The sequence below is a fragment of the Electrona antarctica genome (genome assembly GCF_951216825.1).
Source record: "Electrona antarctica genome assembly, chromosome: 15".
NCBI classification, from domain to species: domain Eukaryota; kingdom Metazoa; phylum Chordata; class Actinopteri; order Myctophiformes; family Myctophidae; genus Electrona; species Electrona antarctica.
Genome location: NC_136796.1, coordinates 13980032 through 14003931, shown reverse-complemented (window position 1 = coordinate 14003931; position 23900 = coordinate 13980032). Strand labels below are relative to the sequence as shown.

The following is a 23900-nucleotide window of genomic DNA, read 5'->3' as shown; positions in this document are numbered from 1 at the left end:
AAATTAACGCTGACATTTTACTTCAAAAGTACAAGCAGATCATGCAACACCAGATACAGATGATGAAATCTCAGATATTTACAGGAAATCATTTGCAGATGTATTTGACTCCAAGAATCTCAAACATTTGACAACTCCATGCACATCTTTAGCTCCCCTGGTCCCCCACATCCACCACCACCAAGGGCTTACATCTACTCCTATGGTGTCCCAGATTAATCAGCCTTGAAGATAAAGCCCCTTCTGCTACCAAGCCTGTCTAGTTTGCCTAGTGCTAATTTAACTCTAAGAGTGACAACTCTTGGAATTACAAAAAAATTAACACTGAGGATTTGACTGCTGTGTGTTGTTCTGTGTATGTGTGTGTGTGTGTGTGTGTGTGTGTCTGTGTGTGTGGGTCTACTGATGTTGCATACAAGAAACAATTAACCAGTGCTATATACAGGGGTCTTAAGTAAAAGAGGTCAACTCAGGTCAAGATGACAGGACACTTACATATTAATACTTTAAGTACTTTAATTTAGTCATTAATCCATCACATTCAAGAGCTCCACCAACTTATACAGCTGCCATCTGCGGCTATATTCAAACGTACACAAACCAAATGCACACACACACACACACACATAAATACACAAGAGTCACTCTGTGTCTGAGGACACGGCCTCGGTGGTAGCTCTAGATATCCCAGTGTTGATGCGGTCAGCGCTGCTGTGTCTGCCTGACGGCTCCATTCTCATGAAGGATGGATTGCCGCCTTGGTCACGGATGCCAGGGTCTTCATCATTATCTTCTTTGTTATCATAAACATAATCTTCCTCACCTTCTTCATCGCCATCTTTTAGCTTTGCTCCCAGGGGCATCAGGGTTGTGCAGCTGAAATGGCTCAGTGGCTTGCCAAGAATCCCCAAACTAGTTGTGGAAAAAACCCAACAAAAAACAATGAATTAAATAAATGACTAAAATAAATAAGTGGACAATTAAGGAAATCATGAAAGGAGCAGTTAATAAAAAACGATGTTGTAAAGGTGAAAGGTCGGTGTCACAGAAACAAGCCTGCGTAAAGCTATAATAAAATTGAACAATGTCCAACATTACCTTTCCTTTCCAACGTAACATCAGGTAAGACATTGGCCAGGTAAGACAAAACACCAAGACCTACTGGGTCAGGGTCATAGTTCCATTTATCTCCCAGGGCCCCGCTTAGTATTTGGGATTTTGATTTGTTGGTGGATGGCCACACTGGACAACAATTCAGCTGATTAAATAAAGAGTGGGGCAGCCGTATAGCTGAGTGGGTAGAGACTAGAGGCTGTCTGGGAATCGGAAGGTTGCCGATTGAACCCTCGGCTCGCCCAGTCTGTGTCAGACAGAAAGAAAGTGCTCATAACAGTTAGGATTGGCAAATGTAGTGGACAAATCCCAGGCATGAGCAAATGTACTTGCCAACCTCAACAACATTTAACAGTTTAAGGGCCCCAGACGGAGATCACCGTCAAGTTCAAGTTCATGGTCAGTTGCCCAGGACGGAGATTGATAAATGGGACGGAGATTAATGATATCAAAACCGGTCGCATCGCTCCACAGCCTAGGAGCGCTTGTTGCCCAATCCTCGGTGTTGCACAACAGTGACACGTCATCGAAAATGTTCCCTGCCTGTTTAGCGGACGAAAACGAAAATCTTAAAACGTTCATAACTCGCGATCTAAATCATCCCGTCTAATTATGAAAAAATATCATGTGTTAGACGGCGCTCCGCGGTCCAGTCGCTAGTCGCGATAGATTTATTCTTACCTCCCGTTGTTGTCGATCGACTCTAGAGTGGTGTGGCTATTGTTAGCTGCTACACAGATAAAAGTGGTCCGGGCGCTATAAATGATGGCCACATTTTATTAATGGATTAAATAGGTCCGGGCCCTCAAGGTGTTAAAGGGGACACAATTGTTATTATTTTATGGATAGCGGGCATTCTGCTGACCTCTTTTCACTATTATCACAACCCGTTTCAAAATGCTCAACATAATACTTATAGAAAACGAAAACACTAATATGACCAGTCACTGTCTGGAAGGGTAAAGAGAAGATGGAATGGCGGGAATATAATTTCTAAGTTTGCATGTTATGGTGGAAAAACATCTTGGCTTGGCTATGACAAAATATGACAAAATAACTGTGATTTCTATAGCAATAATGCCCAAGAGGGTGTTTTCACTGTGATTACAGGCACAGGCGGTTACATTGCGGCTTGTAACGTCAGCATTGCCAAAGTGCCTATAATCATACTAAAAACAGCCTTCATGGTTTTACACAACATATTGTGTAATGTCTTAAAACCTTTCTTCAAAATAGCATGTCAAATATCTATCAATTTATCCATCTATATACAGTACACACACCATGTTCACACACACACACACACACACACACACACACACACACACACACACACACACACACACACACACACACACACACACACACACACACACACACACACACACACACACACACACACACACACACACACACACACACACACACACACACACACACACACGGCTAACCATTACACGTTCTCTCTCCCTTGTGCCATGATTATCACTAGTGGTGGAAAAAGTACTCAAATCTACAAGCTCATAATGTGTTGCGATGCAACGCAAATTATAGACCAATTAGCATTCTACCTGTTGTGTCCAAAGTGGCTGAGAAATGGGTGGCCCAACAACTGACTGCACACCTGAACTCTGACCACAATCCTTTGCACCCACTGCAATTCGGTTTTCGCTCCAACCATTCAACAGAAACAGCTAACTGTTACTTTTTGGAAAGTGTAAAGTCAAAGTTAGATGCAGGTGGCATAGTGGGTGCAGTATTTCTGGATCTTAAAAAGGTCTTTGACACTGTCACTGTACAGTGTACACCATCAGGTACTCCTGTCAAAGCTCTCCTTTAACTTTTCTACTGAAGCAGTGAAATGGATGCATTCATATTTAACAAACATAAACTAAAGTGTTCGTATTGGTAATACTCAGTCAACATATCTTAACAATTTGAATGCTGACCATTTTGAGCAGAGCTATTCCGCCTGTGCTAAAGGTGATGCATTGAACGAAGGACCTTGTCTGAGGCCCACAGTAAATGTTCTCTTATAGCGAGAATCACACAGCATACCTCAAAAGAAAGCGTAACTTGTCCACTCTAATTTTCTTCCATTCTGGAGATATGCACCTTTATGTAACACCTGCTTTTGTAGTAGCGTACTCTTCTCGAACAGAAAGCCTAATTAGAAGCGGTTTTATGTCAGACGCTGTGTGTCGTTCCAACTCGGAAAGCCGTGCTCACGCTGTGAGTTCCCTCCGAGGTGGAACGACTGTTTTGAGTCGGTTAGTATTACTGCCAAACAACACAACACATTTGCCATGTTCTATCTGACCGGCGTTGATCATCATGATAAAGAAATAACCGCTCGCACAGGCGATACAATCCGTGCGTTTTTTGTTTGAATATGAAGAAAAAAGGAGAGAAATCTGACGGAGAGACACTGAAGTCACACTCGGATCAGATTACACACACAACCCCTCCGTTGAAAGTCACATGAGAGGAAAGAGCCCTCCCCTCCCTGAAACAAAGAGAACCAAGAAGACTGCAGCGACACGATTGGCTTGGTTATGAAGCCATTTTTTTGCCCCGAGTTGCATAGGAGTCTCCGAGCAGCCTTTACGTGACAATACCATACAATACGGGGGCTGCCTCTCGTGCTGTTTTCAGGAAGGGAGGGGTGTCAGGCATTTTTTTCTTTTTTTTTGGGATCACATGATCGGAGTGTTGTGCTATCATCCAATGCTAGTTGATAAAGTGCCCGGGTGTGTAGAAAGACGATTGAAAGTAATCAATAAAAACATGCGGTAAACGTAGAAATCCCTTTCCCGCACGTGACGTTTGAGATTTGAACCACGTAGAAATCCTTCTCCCGCACGCAACTTGTTAACTGTAACATTGGAGTTCCTCTGGGATCAATTCTGTTTAGTTTATACATAAATGATCTGCCTTCCGTCTGAAATGTATGCCGATGACACAGTTCTTTATGTACACGCTAAAAACAAACAACTAGCAGCAGATAAATTAACTGCAGCCATGGTCCATGTATCCGATTGGTTGAGGAACTCATTTGAACACAAAAAAAACTGTCGGTATGTTTTTTTCACGTAATTCCACAGACCCTGACATTCTTATCAAGGGTAGTAGTATTCAGGTATCAGAATTTAAATACCTTGGAATTAGACTAGGCTTGATCTGCTATTTCCAAAAGGCAGAAATGCATATGGTGCTGAAGTGGTTAATTTATGTTTTGTAACAATTAAAATCTTCAAAGTCTTGCACACTGCTGCGTTTTTCGGATTTTTAGCAGCGGTTTTCCGATGTTTTTCCAAAAAATGTGCCCGTTGGAGCCTCTACAGTGGTGCCCGTTGGGCACTGGCCTACTTGGAACGATGCAAGTTGGAAATGAATGCCCCACCCAGATATTATGTCTGTGTCCCTTTTATGCACATATATGGAGTTCTTTGTCAGGCATGCCCAAATATGGAGTCTACCGGTATATGCAGATGTCAGAAAGATGTCAGAACAGGCCAACTCCATATATGGACACTGGGCACTGGGCAGGGGCCCTGTTCAGACAACCATGGGTCCGACTGACTCGACACCGGGCACTGCACCCCCTGCGGTGTTGTGGAACGCGTGTGTCGAATTTGAAGTCAGTGGGGCGAATGGTTCTGGAGTTACGTGGATTACAGAAGTACAGAGACTTGGTGCATTTATAGTTAGATGTAGTGTAATAAAAGTACAATATTTGGATCTGAGATGTAGTGGAGCAGAAGTAAGTATTTGAAATTGGAAATACTCAAGTAAAGTACAAATACCTACCAGAATTGTACTTAAGTACAGTACTTACAGTACGTCAATGTACTTTCCACCACTGCATAATTATCACTCACCTGAGACTAACAAGCTGTTGGTGGAGCTCCTGCGTCAGCTCCCCGGAGTCAACCAGACCAGGCTGCTGCAGAAGCGTGCTGCTCTGCAGACTCCGCCTGCGGGATCTGCTGCTGCCGTGGTGGAGGCGAACAAACAAGTGGGGCGACTGTTCTCTGGGCAAGGGCAGCAGAGACACCATCAATGGGGACCGCTGGTTCAACATATGGCACAGGGCAGGACGCCTCTGGGACTTTCTGTGTTACAAAAAAAAGGTCAGATTGGACACCGGGTGGTGTAATGGGGGTGGGGTTGAAATGAGGTCGTTATAAAACAAAATTAAAAAGTAAATAATGGCAGTTGAAACAGGGCCAACGGCCGGAACAGACACATTGTGGAAGATTAGTGGAGGAGTGGAGTGAACTTAACAGGAGTGTATATATGGATCACTGTTCATTCGAATCAAAACTAAATATTAGGATATAGGCCTATCCACAGCTGTGACAGTAGTGTAATCATGGCGTAATAAGCAGATGGCAGCTGTGTAAGCATTGTGCAAATGAGACATTCTTCACATATTCCATTTGGTCATACTTGAGAGTAGAACCACAGTACGAGACTTCCTTGACTAATTACCCACCAATGTTGCCATGGGAGCCCCATTTCCTGCACACATGCTCACTCTTGCATAGAAAACATTAATACAAGTTTGGAAGTGGTAGTTTGTTTAATATTTTGAATGCATGCCATACCAATGCATGACACTCATTTCATAATCTCTCTCGGACCCAAATCTAAGAACATTTGATCCAATTGTATTTTTTATTTATTTGTTGTCATTGTATTTGTGTATCTGTTATGTTTGTTTTTTCTGGACATTTTATTAACAAGAGAGCTATAACTGTAATGTTTTATATAATTGAAAAAGAATGTCAATAAATATATTGTTTAAAAAAGAAAGAAATGATTTGATTCAATTAGTTCTGTCATTTGGTCTTCTCTAGCTTATTTACTGTCTATGTACTGCAGGTATTGAGATCACATTGAAACTGATCAAAATAGCAATTCCTGTATGTTCTCTAGTTGTATTTACTTGTACATATAATAATTGTGAAGATAAAATATCACTCTTTTAACTGGGGACCTCCTGGAACCTCCCCCAAGGACCCATGGTGGTCCCCCGGACCCCACATTGAGAACCACTGATGTAGTTGATGTTCACCCTCTGGGAATGAGCTAAGTTGAAATGCAGCTCATTGCATTTGCCTGGTTTCTCAGAGTGACAGCGAGAAGGAGCAGAGGGCTTCTGACAGTTTACACAACAGCCAGTCTTCTGTCAGATGTGGTGAGCCAACATGAAACCTGCCTGTCAGTCAGACAGGCGGTCCATCCTATTGGACGGAGCTGTGAATCTGTCCCAGTCAATCATATCGCATGCAGTCAGAAGCCCCGAAGTGGACAATCCATCAAAATTCAGACGGCTTTACTGCCAAAGCTATTAAGTTATTTACTGAACAATTTGTCATCTAGCTGACAGCCGAACATCTGTGAGATGACCCTGGTTAAACTGCCGCAACATACAGTGAGAGCTCCGCAGGAAATCAAGGAAGTCGAAGGATTTGTAGGAAATTGTAGGGGTTTTTGGCCTTGGATAAACTTTTGCTGAGGAATGCATGTTGACCCCTTATGCCATACATGGCAGATTCTACACCAGGATAAAAATGTTTATTTTACTTTCTGATATTATACTGTAGCAACCAACCAAATTTTTAATTGCACATCATTTAACCACTTGAGTTCTTGGAAATGTTTTGCCTATAATGACATGGCCACATTCTGGGCCCTTTCTTGCACGCTGCCTTATCCCTAAACTTCTTTTCCATTTTTTACTATTTTGAAAAACTGTTTTGAATATTTAAAAAAGCCAATCTTCAAGCCAATTCTCACAACGTGTCGATGTAGATCGGCTAGTTGAACTACTGTATTTCAAAATGTTTTTAAAAACAGTAAAATATGGCAAAAATGTTTAGGGATAAAAGGTAAGGTGACACGCAAGATAGGGCCCTCGGTCTTCCAACATCACACGACATAAGACTGCGACACTTGACTGCAACCAGCCCCCATCTCCCTCACCCCAACGCACCGTTGCTCAGCAATAGTAGGGCCCTGGGCCTTGAGATCCGCCTGTCCTTCCTTCACTGAACCGTCCAGGGCAAGAGTGGCCTCTCCCGGGTCTGCATCGGGCTTGTTCCTCAGGGCAGGGTTAAAGGTGTCAGAACGCAGTAAACGCCCGACTTCCTCTTGTATGACCCTCAGGTCCTTCCTGCCAAAAGTCACCCAGGCCACATAGCAGAAGAAACTGTACAGACACTGGAGAGAGAGAGAGAGTTAGAGAGAGGGGTGACATTCGTCTCAGTGAATACCAACCCAGGCTACAGATTCACCGGAGCAGAGTGATGCGAAAAGAAGAGACGTGAAAGATAAAGTTATGTGTCACATTGACGATATCTGTCAATGTGTCAATATACAGTATGTCTGTTTTTGCTTGCCTCTATGCAACTGTCAGAAGCAATAGCGTTTTCCCATCCTTTAGCCTTTCGAAAATGTGCCGTGAATGATACAACGTATCATGCGCTTACAGTAGATTGCCTATTTTTAAATAGACCAAGTATATATAATGGGAGCCTACATGGGAGAGAGCCCATCAAAGCAAAGCACCCGCGTTGAGTCAGCCACTAGTACCAATAACAAATTAATTAAGACTAGTACCAGGTAAAAGCAGCTCCGAGTGCCATTCTGTCCAGTGCTTCATACAATCTCCATTCTGGAGGGAGACGTGACTCATTTATGCTTTTATGGCCAGATAATGCAATCTAGTTTCAAGTGTTTCGAAATTCTCCCTTTATGCACAATGTCAAGTCCGTCTGGAGCCCAGCCTGCTAAGAAGGTCAGCACTCATGCACGCAGCACCACTGACCACGAGGCCTGTATTAATTAAACATTTGGGAAATGCAAGGTCAGCAGTCAGCACTCGTTCCATGTAACGTTGGATTAATTCGGCATGCACTCAAAATACACAAATTGACATAGGAAAATGACGGTCTATGTTTACACAACAGGGTGAAGACATTGATTGATAGTATACATTGTCAGCTGGCATAGAAAGGTTTATGAAGGCACACACATCCAAATGATAAACTCCAAGGTTCTGGACAGAACAGAACAATGTGGCCAGTGTATCTATGACGTTATGATTTGCCTTTTGTTAGCTCCATTGACTATAAACAATATAAAATATATATATTTACAAAATGTGTGAAAATGTACATGTATGAAGTTTGGACGCTGATTAGTCCAGTTTGCAAGATGAGCTCTGGAAAAACACACAGATGGACACACACAGACCAAACCTCTCGACAGCTAGCCTCCTACACAGCCACACCAGAAGAATTGGTTAGTGAATTGAAACCATCAGAATTGAAAAGTGAGCACACATTTTGATAATGCTCCCATGGAAGCACAACAAATATGGAAGCCAGTTCATGCTTTTGCTGTTCTAAGTCTGGACCCTCATATTGCTAAGATATTTGTTTCACATGTTTTAGCTACTTGTTTAATTAATAATTATACCTTATTAGTAAGTACCTTTATGTATTTTCTGTCATGGTTGAGCTTTGTATTGTCAATTATTTTTTAAGTGGTGCAACCACTTCCTTAAGTGACTATGTGTGTGGGTGTGTGGGTGGGTGGGTGGCTGGCTGGCTGGGTGCGTCTGAGCACGAAAACAGCATGGTTGTTTTTTACCACCTGTGCGCAACCTAACACACACACAAACACATACGCACATATTAACTGTATATATGGTGATTTTGGGTGTGCCAGTATAGTACAGTGACAGTACAGTACAGTACAGTAGAGGGTACAGTAGAGGGACCCCCACACGGTAACTCTGTCATTTCTCAACCGTTTCGGAACGCCCACGGAGTTGCACCACTTACTTCACACGGGTGTGATTTTTCAAAGCTTTATGATCCTTTTCTGGATCAGGGCGCACTTGAAAATCTCAAAAGCATTTTTCAAATGGGTGGGCTGCATGTTATTTTAATTATCAATCGCTTGTGTTCCGGCTTGAATCAATATACTTTAAGTTCCCTGTAGAAAAAAGAGAGGAAGGAGTGCATCTGTTTGGCCAGAGTAGAAGAGAAAATAGAAAAGTAAAAGGCCTTTAATAAAGTGGCTCCTGCATTTGCAAGAATTAAAATACACCTCACCATCACAGTATTAAAGCATGTAGAGTCTACACTTGTACGAAACGTGCTACATAAATAAATTTGACCTGACCCACCTCGTATAGCTGTCGGTCTCTGTGGGTCGATGGCACACGACTCCTGGAGCAAGATTACAAAGAGGTACAGTATGATTTAAACATACTGTGTTTGGTTGACCTCAATTTATGGTTGAGGTAATCATCTAGCACAGGTTTTAAATGAGTTGTGTGACCCGCCTCAGGTGGGTCCCTTCATTTGTACTTGTATATACAGGTGTTTGCATACACTGCATGTAGCATTAATGTTTTCAGAAGACCAGATTTTAGGGTGTTTCATAACTTCAGCACTGGCCTTTAATGGGCCCTACATGAATGACAATAAAATATAATTCACCTAAACTCATACATAGATTCCAGATAACAAAACTAGAAAAATTGCATCGCAGTTGGATGTCTCCACCAACCCATGCATTTTACGTGTTTGTCCAGACTCGTATAGTATATGTACAGTAGTGAAGAGTTTGAAGGAATTTAATAAACATGTTTGTGAGGTCATAGTGACCTTGAAGACCAATGTCCTAGTTAATCCTTGAGTGCCAAACGTTTGTGCCAAATGTCATGAAAATACCTGGGGATTCCTGAGATCTCAAGTTCAACAAGGTTGAGTTAGGATAGATGTACGTACATACTACATACAGACTGTATGTATGTACTAAGTAAGTACTGTATGATGCAGTACTTACAATGCCTCTGTCCTGTCTGGCAGTAGAGGAATAAAAACGTTTGTGTAGGGTAGGGGAACAAAGATTTCCCATACCCCTTGTGTCCCTTAAATATGAACAAATGACCCACTGTCCTTGTCCACTGGAAGTTAATACTCACTCTCCCCGTTGTGACATGATCAGCTCAGCGTAACACACGGCCAGCTTCTTTTGGGCCAGCTCCACCTTGGCTGAGGTCCGTGCTATTGCCTGGCGCTCTTTAATGCCCTGTTCACTGGAAAGAAGTTGTGACTTTGTGAGGATGATGGGTGGGCGGGTAGGTGGATGTTTGTGTTGGGGGCTACAAAGTCAAGGGGCTATACAAAAACAAAAATGAAACAATTTATCATTGTCTGGCAGATTGCCACTGGCCAACACATACTTACGCCATGAGAGGCTTGGGTTTCTTCTCCAACAACATCTTCTCGAAAAAACAGAACAGGTAGAGGAGAAGAGTAGCTAGGAAGTCATCGAGCTCTTTACTCCTGGGCATAGACAACGGAAACTAGAATGTACTACGGAAACTAGAATGCACTACACTATGTACAAATGTGTACAAATGTATTTTTGTGACATTTGTACAATCTCAGTCACACATGGATAAATTAATACTGAGTACAGCACACAGTGAAAATACTATCACTACGCTGACCATACAGTAGGTTACAAATTAATGTTGTTTCTTTTACTTACTTTAAGACAGCCATGAAGCACTGTGGAACAGGGAAGGCATATTTCTCCAGCAGCAAGTTGACCGCCACCTCTACAACACAGGGACGTTCACACACACACACACACACACACACACACACACACACACACACACACACACACACACACACACACACACACACACACACACACACACACACACACACACACACACACACACACACACACACACACACACACACACACACACACACACACACACACACACCTTTAGTATAGGTACAGATGCAGAATTAATCTCCAGACTGGATGTCATTAACCTCCCCACAGAGTAAATCAGCAACATGTCAACACACTCTGACCCGCTTGGAGATGGTCAGAAATGTTGTATTACCGCCCGGTACGTAGTGAGATAGCAGCCGAGACCAATACAAATGATGCCAAGCTTTAAAATATGCCCGATGTCATGGTTCAGCATCATCCAAAACCCTAGTCCTTGTTAATCTGGCACTGAAATGCCAATCAAACAAAAGCTTTAGTGCAACATTTATTCTGGCTGACTTCATTGGCAGTAACTGGCTCTGTGATTTCTCCTGTCGACCTTGGATATCCATTCCTGGCATGTGAGATGAAGTGGCAAGCTTCTGAGATGGATGGAAAGAGACAAACAGCATATTTTGAAATAGGGCCAACATTGTTACTTACGTTTAACATCCTCAATACTGACGTGGGCCCTCTGACTCTGATTAACTGACGACTTGTAAGCAATGAGATGAGAATGGTTAAGATTATTACTGGTGCTCTGGCGCCTTCTACCGTTCAACAAAGATAACCTAGGACAAAGGTAAATGGGAATTGATAGTTATTTATTTTATGCAATTAATATTGTGCACATTGTGAGTCAACTCAACATTATTGTTCAATATGGTTAATGGGATGGCAAAAAATAGGTTTAGCCTAGTACAGAGAGCCTCTGAGCCTGGCTACACTACATGTCTGGTCGCAGGTGGTCGATTAAATTGGTTCTCCTCCTCCTCCTAAAGTCCTCCGCTGTGGTGTTACTGCCGGTCAAAATAAATTAATAAATAGCCTAAATAAAAATAAGTATGCATATCCACAAGCCATGCAGCACTCTACCTGGCAGACCCCCACAGTAATATTGGGCGAATAATTAAACACAGCTGCAGGCGTTTCATTTGATTTTCATTTTAAGCGTGCATGAATCAATCAACGCCGACATAATCATTAGCTTTAATGCAAGCAAACACACCCGCCACGTTATCACGTCCACCTGTCAAAATGACTGCGGCATAGGTCGCATCATGTAGGGCAGGCTTAATAAAAAACAGCAAATAAACAAACACGGCTAATGAACCAATCATTGCACCTCATATTGGTCTCTTGATCGTGACACGGAACGGCCTACCTGACACATTCCAGTGTTTGCGTCTCGTCATTCCAGTCCCATTCTTGACCAGCTGTATCAAATGATGGTAAGTATAAGTTCACCTGTTAACCTGATATATTTTACCATCATTCATTCATTCTCATTATTAAATATGTTCATATTAATTAAGTCTTCTAAAGTTGTGAGCTTCATAACGCACCCTCCTTGTGTCCGTCTGATGCTTGGACATTAATGTTGTATCGTAGGTTCAACATATTCAGCAGGTTAGCAGCAGGCCTAGCCAATCTAATGTTATTAAGATCCTTCCTTTCTCACTGTTTATCGTAACCAGGCAACGGCCAATCGAGAGCAACACGGAAGCATAATGTTCGACTGACGCGTGTGGCCTAGAAAACATACACCATGACCAAAAACAAACACAAAAGGGAGACCAGACCACACACATGACTTAAGTATAAATGAATTTATTAAAACAAAAAATATATATAGATTAGATGCCCTTTATCCACAATGGAAAGTTGGAAACTAATTTTGCTGGGCTCAGTACAGTACACTACAGATACAGGCTAATAGTTGAGAAACCACAGTAAAAGGGTTCATGGACCAAATATTACCTAAACACTGTCTAGAATACCTAGTGTAGAAGTCTGTTTTTTGGACCACTCTCTTTTGTAGCCTCTGAAATTTGGAAATTACAGAAGTTCCTATTTCATTGTAGAAAGCAGGCAGAGGAGGTAGTGGAAGTAATCAAAACCCCAGTTAAATCCTAGAAATTAGAATCTTTACAACACCACAGCATTTGAACTGTTTTTCAGGGTGATGATATGTACATGTTCAAAGAATGAGTCCAGTCCCCAGCTTCTCGTTCTGTCCGTCAGAGCATCCACTGGCTCCAGTCGTTCAATATCACAGCTGTTACCTAAAGAAGACAAATTAAATAACACAATTAAACATAAAAGTCCAAACCTTCTGCATTGACAAATCAATCCATTATTAAAACTGCACGTAGGGCAGAGGTCCCCAGGGTGTAGCCCCTGGTCCCTGCCTGGCCGTTGGGTGCCTGTGCCTGTGGTGGTGTGGTTCCAGGAAGGGGACCAGGGGCCAGGGGCCAGGCCCTACTGTACCAAATCAGCTAAAAGTAACTTCATTAATGATAAAGCTCAGGAAAACAAAAACAATCCTCATGAGCTCTGGAAGCTACTAAACAATCAACTAAGCTATGGTCAGAAACTAAAAACCAGATTTTCGAACATAAACATCAAATCGGACAACACTCTCATCACTGACAACCTTGATGTGGCCAACTACTTGAATATCTTCTTTACAAACATAGCAACAACTCTGGTTAACAAACTGCCCTCCCACTCTGGGCTCTTTGGTGTAGAGCACATTACAACCTTCTACAAAAACCTAGGTGTTTGTAAAGACGATTTTAAACTAGTTATGGTAACAACTGATGAGGTAATTAAGAAACTGAGTGCCCTCCAACCCCACAAGGCCACAGGCCATGACAACATTCCCTCCAAATTTCTCAGAGACTCAGCCATCTCTATAGCTCCAATCATCACCCACATAGTAAACCTCTCCATCAAACAGGGACAGGTCCCCCAAGATTTCAAACTGGCCAAAGTAACCCCCTTTTACATTACATTACATTACATTACATTACAGTCATTTAGCAGACGCTTTTATCCAAAGCGACTTACAATAAGTGTATTCAACATAGGTAGGGAACAAAAACTACTAATCACCAGAAGTTTTTAGTGCATTTTCTGCAAAAACAAGCAACCAAGAGTATACCTAGCGCTAAGGTAAAAGTGCAATATATCAGCTACCTATTTCCTTAGCCAGATGAGACAAAATAGCTAAATCAAATGAGCATGAGCTAAAACAATTAAGTGTATCGACTAAACAAGATCCAATAAACAATACAACAATAGAAAACAAGCGTTCGTACAACTAGTTAACAACAAGTAGGTCAGGCAGAGAGGAAGGGTAGTGTTTCCTGAAGAGGTGGGTTTTCAACCTGCGGCGAAATATGGGCAGTGACTCTGCTGTCCTAACATCAGTGGGGAGTTCATTCCACCACTGTGGGGCCAGAACAGAAAAGAGTCGTGACCGTGTGGATCGGCCAGAAGGACCCTTGAGTGACGAGGCAATCAGTCGCCCCGAGGTGGCAGACCGAAGTGGTCGGGCAGGGGTGTAGGCATCGACCATAGCCCGGAGATAGGAAGGAGCTGTTCCTTTCACTGCCCTATAGGCTAACACCAGGGTTTTGAACTGGATGCGGGCCGCTACGGGGAGCCAGTGTAGAGAACGGAGAAGGATGGTTGTGTGGGAGAACTTGGGGCGGTTGAACACCAGACGAGCCGCAGCTTTCTGAACAAGCTCCAGAGGTCTGATGGCAGATGCCGGAGCACCAGCAAGGAGGGAGTTGCAGTAGTCCAGGCGGGAGATGACGAGAGCCTGGATGAGCACCTGGGCTGCCTTCTCCGTGAGGAAGGGGCGAATCCTCCTGATGTTGTAGAGGAGGAATCTGCAGGACCTTGTCACTGATGCGATGTTTGCCGAGAACGTCAGTTGATCGTCCAGGGTCACACCCAGATTTTTCGCAGTCCGAGTTGAGGTCACCACAGCATTATCAATGGTGATGGCCATGTCTCGGTGCGGACAGCCCTTCCCCGGGAGGAACATCAGCTCGGTCTTGTCCAGGTTGAGCTTCAGGTGGTTTGTCGACATCCACGCCGAGATGTCAGCCAGACAAGCAGCAATGCGTGCCTCCACTTGGGTATCAGAGGGGGGGAATGAGAGGATCAGCTGGGTGTCATCGGCATAGCAGTGGTAGGAAAAGCCATGGGAGTGGATGACAGCACCCAGAGATGTAGTGTAGAGAGAGAAAAGAAGAGGACCCAGAACCGAGCCTTGGGGAACCCCAGTTGTGAGCCTGTGTGGTTCTGACACAGACCCTCTCAGCATCACCTGGTAGGAGCGACCCGTCAGGTAGGATGCAAACAGGGAGAGTGCAGAGCCTGAGACACCCATCCCCTCGAGGGTGGAGAGGAGGATCTGATGGTTCACCGTGTCGAACGCTGCAGACAGGTCCAGGAGTATCAGGACGGAGGAGAGAGAGTTCGCTCTAGCGGCATGGAGCGACTCCGTCACTGCCAGCAGGGCAGTCTCTGTCGAGTGACCCACTTTGAAACCAGACTGGTTGGAGTCCAGGAGGTTGTTCTGGTGGAGATAGGAGGACAGTTGTTTAAAGACAGCACGTTCGAGAGTTTTAGATAGGAAGGATAGAAGGGAAACCGGTCTGTAGTTCTTGATCTCAGAGGGGTCAAGTGTCGGTTTCTTCAGGAGGGGGGTGACCCTGGCAGTCTTGAAAGTAGAGGGAAAGTAGCCAGATGTCAGAGAGGTGTTAATAAGGTGGGTTAAGAAGGGAAGAAGTTCAGGTGCAATAGACTGCAACAGAGTGGATGGGACCGGGTCCAGAGAGCATGAGGTGGGGCGACTAGAGGTAACAAGGAGAAGGACCTCGTTAGGGGAGAGGGGAGAGAAGTGGGATAGAGAGGGGATGGGGGGGGGAAGAGGAGTAGATGAAGGTAGAGAGGGGGGGGTGGCAGGCAGACGGGTGTGGGCAGTGCGCAGGGCACCAGCCGGGGGAGGAGGGAAGGAGGATCGGATATCGTTCACCTTCTTGTCAAAGAAGTTGGCGAAATCGTCAGGGAGGAGGGACGAGGAGGGAGGAGGGGGTGGTGGTTGTAGGAGAGAGGAGAAAGTTTCAAAGAGTTTTTTAGGGTTGGAAGCAGAAGCCTGAATTTTAGTGCAGAAAAAAGCAGCTTTAGCAGCTGATAGAGAGGAGGAAAAAGTAGAAATGAGAGATTGGAAGGTGAGAAGGTCCTCCGGGAGGTTGCCCTTTCTCCATTTGCGCTCAGCCGCTCTCAGGCTCCGTCTCTCAGTCCGCACTGAGTCCGACAACCAGGGGGCAGGTGGAGTTTGGCGTGCAGGCCTGGTGGTGAGGGGACAGAGATGGTCGAGAGAAGAGGATAGAGTAGAGAAAAGAAGATCTGTGGCGGTATCAGGGGATAGAAGAGCAAAGGATTCAGGGGCAGGGAGAGCAGAGAGAACAGAAGAGGAAAGATCAGTGGAGGAAAGTGAGCGAAGATTGTGACGTGAGGAAATCATGTGGGTAGGGAGGGGCTGTGAGGGGGGAGAGGAGAGAGAGAGAGAGTAGGACATGAAGTAGTGATCAGAGAGTTTCTTACCCTTTTCACTGGAAAGAGGAGTGACAGACAGGTTAGCAATAGAGCAGCCTCTGGTGAAGATCAGGTCCAGTTGGTTGCCCGCCTCATGGGTAGGAGGAGATGGGGAAAGAACTAGGTCAAAGGCGGCGAGAAACGAAAGTAGTGGGTCTAGCTGCTTCTCAGTCGGGAGGTTGAAGTCACCCAGAAGGATGAATCCAGAGCCATCGACAGGGAAGTGGGAGACTAGATGGTCCAGCTCCTCCAGGAAGCCACCAGCAGGGCCCGGTGGGCGATAAACAGCTGCAATGGTGAGCTTGACTGGATGAGAAACAGTGACCACATGAAATTCAAATGAGGTAGGAGAGAATAGTGACAGTGAAACAGGAGAGTATTTCCATTTTTTGGAAATGAGCAGACCAACCCCACCACCTGTCCGCACGGCTCTGGGAGTGTGAGAGAAAGAGTACACATCTGACAGAGCCGCGGGCGTAGCTGTGTTTTCTGGTCTGATCCAGGTCTCAGTCAGAGCAAGGAAGTCAAGGGAGAGCAAGGACGCGTAGGCTGAGATGAAAGCAGATTTGCCTTCCACCACAGCTGAGTGGCAATTCCAAAGCCCTCCCGTTACCACTTGCTCGACGTGAGTTGAAAGAGTAGGATAGATGAGATAAGTTGTGTCGCGACATCTGGGTGGAACCCAGTGTTTGTGCGACCGCCAGGAAGAAGAGAGGACAGGAATAGGAAGAAAACACATTGTAGATCACTAAACATATACCACAATACACTACTATATCTATCACACTACTATATATGTCACTAATCAATGCTACAGCTTATCGTTCAGTGACGAAGTCGGACTTTGACAAAGTCGCCTGTCGCCTTTGTTCGCCTGGCCTTCGTTTGCTGGCCGCCGCTTAACAGCTGACGCTTTCACCTGGTGGTATAAGGCCACTCCAACTGATTGCTAATCGTCTGCCAGGAGTGCTGGCTAAAGCACTCACTTCACACTTCACAAGGAAATCAAGTGGCCTATACTACTTATCAAGTGGCCTATCACAGGGTGAAACTAGTTACACTAGTCCAAAGTGTCCAAAGCCTACTGCTTGAACACAAACAATACAACTATAAGCTACTGACTACCACACAAGCTAATAATATAATACTAATACAAAAGTACTTAGAGTAACACTAACAGCAGTTTGCTAAAATACAAAAGAATGCTACTTACTCAACTAGACAGGGGCCAGGAGCTCCGTTCACTTCAAATGTTGGTTTACACACTGAATTGAATACTCCCAACCTGGCTACTTAACCCTAGAGCTGTGCTGGCTAAAGCACTCACTTCACACTTCACAAGGAAATCAAGTGGCCTATACTACTTATCAAGTGGCCTATCACAGGGTGAAACTAGTTACACTAGTCCAAAGTGTCCAAAGCCTACTGCTTGAACACAAACAATACAACTATAAGCTACTGACTACCACACAAGCTAATAATATAATACTAATACAAAAGTACTTAGAGTAACACTAACAGCAGTTTGCTAAAATACAAAAGAATGCTACTTACTCAACTAGACAGGGGCCAGGAGCTCCGTTCACTTCAAATGTTGGTTTACACACTGAATTGAATACTCCCAACCTGGCTACTTAACCCTAGAGCTGTGCTGGCTAAAGCACTCACTTCACACTTCACAAGGAAATCAAGTGGCCTATACTACTTATCAAGTGGCCTATCACAGGGTGAAACTAGTTACACTAGTCCAAAGTGTCCAAAGCCTACTGCTTGAACACAAACAATACAACTATAAGCTACTGACTACCACACAAGCTAATAATATAATACTAATACAAAAGTACTTAGAGTAACACTAACAGCAGTTTGCTAAAATACAAAAGAATGCTACTTACTCAACTAGACAGGGGCCAGGAGCTCCGTTCACTTCAAATGTTGGTTTACACACTGAATTGAATACTCCCAACCTGGCTACTTAACCCTAGAGCTGTGCTGGCTAAAGCACTCACTTCACACTTCACAAGGAAATCAAGTGGCCTATACTACTTATCAAGTGGCCTATCACAGGGTGAAACTAGTTACACTAGTCCAAAGTGTCCAAAGCCTACTGCTTGAACACAAACAATACAACTATAAGCTACTGACTACCACACAAGCTAATAATATAATACTAATACAAAAGTACTTAGAGTAACACTAACAGCAGTTTGCTAAAATACAAAAGAATGCTACTTACTCAACTAGACAGGGGCCAGGAGCTCCGTTCACTTCAAATGTTGGTTTACACACTGAATTTAATACTCCCAACCTGGCTACTTAACCCTAGAGCTGTGCTGGCTAAAGCACTCACTTCACACTTCACAAGGAAATCAAGTGGCCTATACTACTTATCAAGTGGCCTATCACAGGGTGAAACTAGTTACACTAGTCCAAAGTGTCCAAAGCCTACTGCTTGAACACAAACAATACAACTATAAGCTACTGACTACCACACAAGCTAATAATATAATACTAATACAAAAGTACTTAGAGTAACACTAACAGCAGTTTGCTAAAATACAAAAGAATGCTACTTACTCAACTAGACAGGGGCCAGGAGCTCCGTTCACTTCAAATGTTGGTTTACACACTGAATTGAATACTCCCAACCTGGCTACTTAACCCTAGAGCTGTGCTGGCTAAAGCACTCACTTCACAAGGAAATCAAGTGGCCTATACTACTTATCAAGTGGCCTATCACAGGGTGAAACTAGTTACACTAGTCCAAAGTGTCCAAAGCCTACTGCTTGAACACAAACAATACAACTATAAGCTACTGACTACCACACAAGCTAATAATATAATACTAATACAAAAGTACTTAGAGTAACACTAACAGCAGTTTGCTAAAATACAAAAGAATGCTACTTACTCAACTAGACAGGGGCCAGGAGCTCCGTTCACTTCAAATGTTGGTTTACACACTGCACAAGAAAGGGAGTAAATTAGACCCCGGCAACTACCGCCCTATTTCTATTCTTAGTTCCATCTCGAAAGTGATGGAAAAAATAGTCTATGAACAGGTTGAAAAGTATCTTGCCACTAATAAATTATTGTACGAGTTCCAATCTGGCTTCAGAACATCCCACTCCACTGACACATGCCTTCTCTATTTGAGCGACCACATCAAACAAGAGGTGGACGCTGGCAAATACTGCGGCATGGTCATGCTGGACCTCCAAAAGGCTTTTGACACCGTGAACCACTCCATACTGGTTAACAAGCTAAAAGCAATTGGTTTCGATAGCACATCAGTGAGCTGGATGCAATCCTACCTGGAGGGGAGAGAACAGATGGTGGAAGTGAACGGAACACTGTCCCCCCCCCTCCCAGTGAGCTGTGGCGTTCCACAAGGAAGCATACTAGGGCCTTTACTGTTCCTAATATATGTAAACGACATGACTTCAGCCTGTGACTGCAACTTGTTCCTGTTCGCAGATGACTCAGCACTGCTGGTCTCGGACAGGGACAAACTGCAGGTTGAAAATGCCCTCAGGTCTGAACTCGGTAGAATCTGCACCTGGCTCGCTGATAACAAACTATCTTTACACCTGGGAAAAACTGAATCCATTCTCTTTGGCTCTATTAGTAATCTCAGCAAGGCAAATGGCTTCTTGGTTAGAGTGGGTGACAATGTTATCACACGTAAAGATGAAATTACCTACCTAGGTTCCATCCTGGAGGCTAATCTTTCCGGTGATAAAATGGCCACCAACGTAATCAAAAAAGTCAACCATAGAACAAGATTCCTCTACAGGATCTCCTCACTGGTCAACAAAAACACCTTGAAGACCTTAACAGGAGCCCTTGTACAGGGTTTCTTTGACTATGCATGCACCTCCTGGTACCACAGCACCTCAAAGGCCCTTAAAACCAGGCTCCAGACTTCCCAAAACAAACTGGTCAGGCTCCTACTTGATCTAGCCCCCCGAACCCACCTCACCCCTGCCCACTTCGACAGGCTGGAATGGCTTAGGGTCGACGACAGAGTACAGCATCTTGCAATGGGTCTGGTCCACAAGATTCGATACACCACCAAGATACCCATGTACCTGTCTAGATACTTCCTTAATGTTAACGAAGTCCACACCCACAACACCAGAGGGAGTGCAACGAACCATGTACAACCCAGATTCGGCACAAACAAGGGACTAAATTCTTTTCGCTCCTATGCCACCAAAATGTGGAACGCCCTACCAACTGTCATTAAGACATGCGAATCCCTTGACTCCTTCAAAACCGCTCTCAAAGGGCACCTACGGATGGCTACAATTCGAAACTGGCCCCCGTAAAATCTGAATCCCCCCCCCCGCCCCCCCCCCCTTTTTCCCCTCACTGTATATATTTCTTTTCCCTTTTTACCTCCTTTTTGATGAATTCCTGTTCTGTCTATAGAAGTGTCTATTTGTACGTCTCTAAATGTTTTGATGATTTGAACATGGTGGACCCTATTGGAAACAAGTGTAATGCTTAATTGGGTCGTCCACTCACAGTTAACAGCCTTTGTATTGAGTTTGTGCTTGAAATGTACTGTAATTCTGCAAACTGTTAATAAATTCTTCAATCAATCAATCAATCAATCAAACATTGTACAATTATCGTGATGTAAGATAATTGTAGCTAAGCTAGGTATTCACTATTCACATAGCCTGCCCTATAGAGCGTCGCAGTCCCGCCCCCTCGAGATACCCGGAAAAGAAATCCCCGTTCATTTTCCTCATAGACTTTTCACCGCGGACAAAGCCAACTCTTGTCGTGACAAATCATGACAACAAACACAATTTTTCGGGCTGAACAAATAATTAGAAAGAAGAAGAAAACGGCAGGTTACAACACTTTTGTTGTTTTTCTTCTTTGTAATAATTTGTTTGGTCCAAAATATTGTGTTTGTTGTCATGATTTGTCACGACAAGAGTTGGCTTTGTACGACGCTTATAAGGTCTTTAAATAAATACGTTTTGAAATGTCTATGGGAAAAAAAATAATAATAATAATAATAATAAATCTTTATTTCTATAGCACCTTTCAAAACAACGTTACAAAGTGCTTTACAAAAGGAAACAGCAAAAGTAAACATCACACAGCAGGAAAAACACAGAAACAATGCAAAGCAAATAATAATACAAGGCAGAGTAAACAATCAATAGAACACGATCAGGAGAAATCAGAATTAAAAGCTAGTCTATAAAAATGAGTTTTAAGTAGAGATTTAAAATGTGGAACTGACTCAGCGAGCCTGATTTCCAGGGGCAGAGCGTTCCATAGGGTGGGGGCCCTAAAGGAAAAGGCCATGCGACCGGTCGAATTCAGGGGCCCCTTTGGTAGGGCTAGGAGTAATTTATTAGAGGATCTCAGACTGCGGGCTGGTATGTATGGGGGCAGTAGGTCTGAGATATAAGGTGGCGCAAGACCTAGGCTGGCTTTGAATGTGATGAGTAAAACTTTGAAATTGATTCGAAATTCAACTGGCAGCCAGTGCAGAGAAGCTAAAATGGGTGTGATGTGATCATACTTTCTTGAACCGGTTAAGAGACGGGCAGCGGCATTTTGTACTAGTTGGAGACTGTGGGTAGATTTTTTTGAGAGGCAGGTGTAGAGAGAGTTGCAGTAGTCTAGGCGGGAGAAGATGAAGGCATGAATTACTTTAGTCAGGTCGGAGGTGGTGAGGAAGGGTTTGATTTTAGAAATATTTCTGAGGTGGTAGAATGAAGATTGGACGACCTTCTTTATGTGTAGTTGGAGGTTGAGGTCTGGGTCAAAGATGACACCTAAGTTTCTGACAGTGGGTTTGAGATTCGGTTGTAGTGGTCCGAGGTTATTTTCGATGTGGGCTCTGGCAAGGGGGGGACCAAACACTAGGACTTCTGATTTGCTATCGTTGAGCTGAAGGAAGTTATTGAACATCCAGTTTTTTATATCGGTTAAGCAGTTGTGGAGGGTGGCTACACTATCTTTATTGTCCGGGGTTATTGGTAGGTAAAGTTGTGTGTCGTCAGCGTAACAGTGGAATTGGATGTTATAACTGCGGATTATTTCACCTAGGGGGAGCATGTAGAGGGAGAATAGTATAGGGCCGAGGATCGAGCCCTGGGGGACCCCACAATGTAGGGGGGCTTGTGATGATGACACATTGCCAAAGGTGACCGAAAAGTGTCTGTCGGTTAGGTAGGAGGTGAACCATTTGAGAGCCACACCGGAGATTCCCACGACTGTCTCCAGGCGGTTGAGGAGGACAGCATGGTCGATGGTGTCGAAGGCAGCCGTTAAGTCCAACAGGACGAGGATGTAGCAGCTACCAGATCCAGTAGACAGAAGGAGGTCGTTCGATACTTTCAGGAGGGCTGTTTCGGTACTATGCATGGGACGGAAGCCAGACTGGAATTTTTCAAAAATGTTATTATTGCTGAGGTGAGATGTAAGTTGACTAAAGACAATCTTTTCGAGGACCTTGGATAAGAAGGGGAGTTTGGAGATGGGTCTAAAGTTATTCATGGCGGAGGGATCTAAGTTTGGTTTCTTAAGTAGAGGAGTGACTATGGCAGATTTAAAAAATGAGGGAACAGAGCCGGAGATCAGGGAGTTGTTTAATAATGACAGAATGTGAGGACCAACAGATGGTAAGATCTCCTTCAGGAGTCGGGTGGGAATGATGTCTGAGTTACAGGAGGTAGATTTCATTTTAGAGACGGTTGAGAGGAGGGTTTCTAAAGATATTGTAGCAAATGTAGAGAGGAGGGCTATTGGGGAGCCGTGGGTATTGGGGGAGAATGCAGGGGGTTGGATGTTGGGCATCTGTGATCTAATCAGATTGATCTTGTCTATAAAAAAGGTTAAAAAGAGTTCGCATTGCTCAGAGGAGACGGGCATGGTGGGATTTAAGGGGGCACCAACAACACGATCAATGGTTTTGAACAATGTTCTGGCATTGAGGTGGTCGTTAGAGATCAGTGTGGAAAAATATTTAGTTCTTGCCTCGTTGACGGCAGTGTTATAATTTCTCATGAGCTCTTTTAAAAGTTCATAGAAAACATGTAATTTAGAGGATTTCCATTTCCTTTCAATTTTCCTGATTTCTCTTTTGAGAGTTCTGGTATTATCTGTAAGCCAGGGGGAGGGTGGGTTTGGCAACAGGGTCCGGGTTTTGAAGGGGGCCACAAGGTCTAAAGTTGACTGACAAGTGTTATTAAAGTAGGTAAGCTGATCATTGATGGAGAGGTGAGAAGACGGGACAGTTGCGGTGGAATTGAAGACGGTGATGAATTTAGTGGCAGTTAAAGGGTTAACTCTATTTATGCCAAAATTTGACAATGTCGTCCTCCTGGGCGACTACAATATCCACGTTTGCTGCCCAACAAACACACTAGCTAAGGATTTCCTCAGCCTAACTGAATCCTTGAATTTTATTGTCCACTCAACTGGACCAACACACAAATTAGGCCACACCCTCGATCTTGTCCTGTCCTCTGGGGTGAATATTTCAGACATTGAAACCAACGCCATGGGTGGTGTCTCTGACCATTCCTCCATCA

The 23900-nt window shown here is 43.9% G+C and overlaps 1 protein-coding gene across 1 annotated transcript; it reads right to left on the bottom strand.

Annotated features, from left to right (window-relative positions):
• Positions 1-4: 4 nt before the first annotated feature.
• ppp1r36 (protein phosphatase 1 regulatory subunit 36) lies at positions 5-12333 on the bottom strand (the record flags this gene model as incomplete). The annotated part of the gene is made up of 10 exons (XM_079521961.1): positions 5-912; positions 4995-5228; positions 7115-7341; positions 9317-9359; positions 10121-10234; positions 10386-10484; positions 10693-10762; positions 11377-11504; positions 12098-12149; positions 12279-12333. The coding sequence occupies 10 exons, from the start codon at positions 12331-12333 to the stop codon at positions 642-644; spliced, it is 1293 nt and encodes a 430-aa protein (XP_079378087.1). The 3' UTR covers positions 5-641.
• Between the last annotated feature and the right edge of the window lie 11567 nt (positions 12334-23900).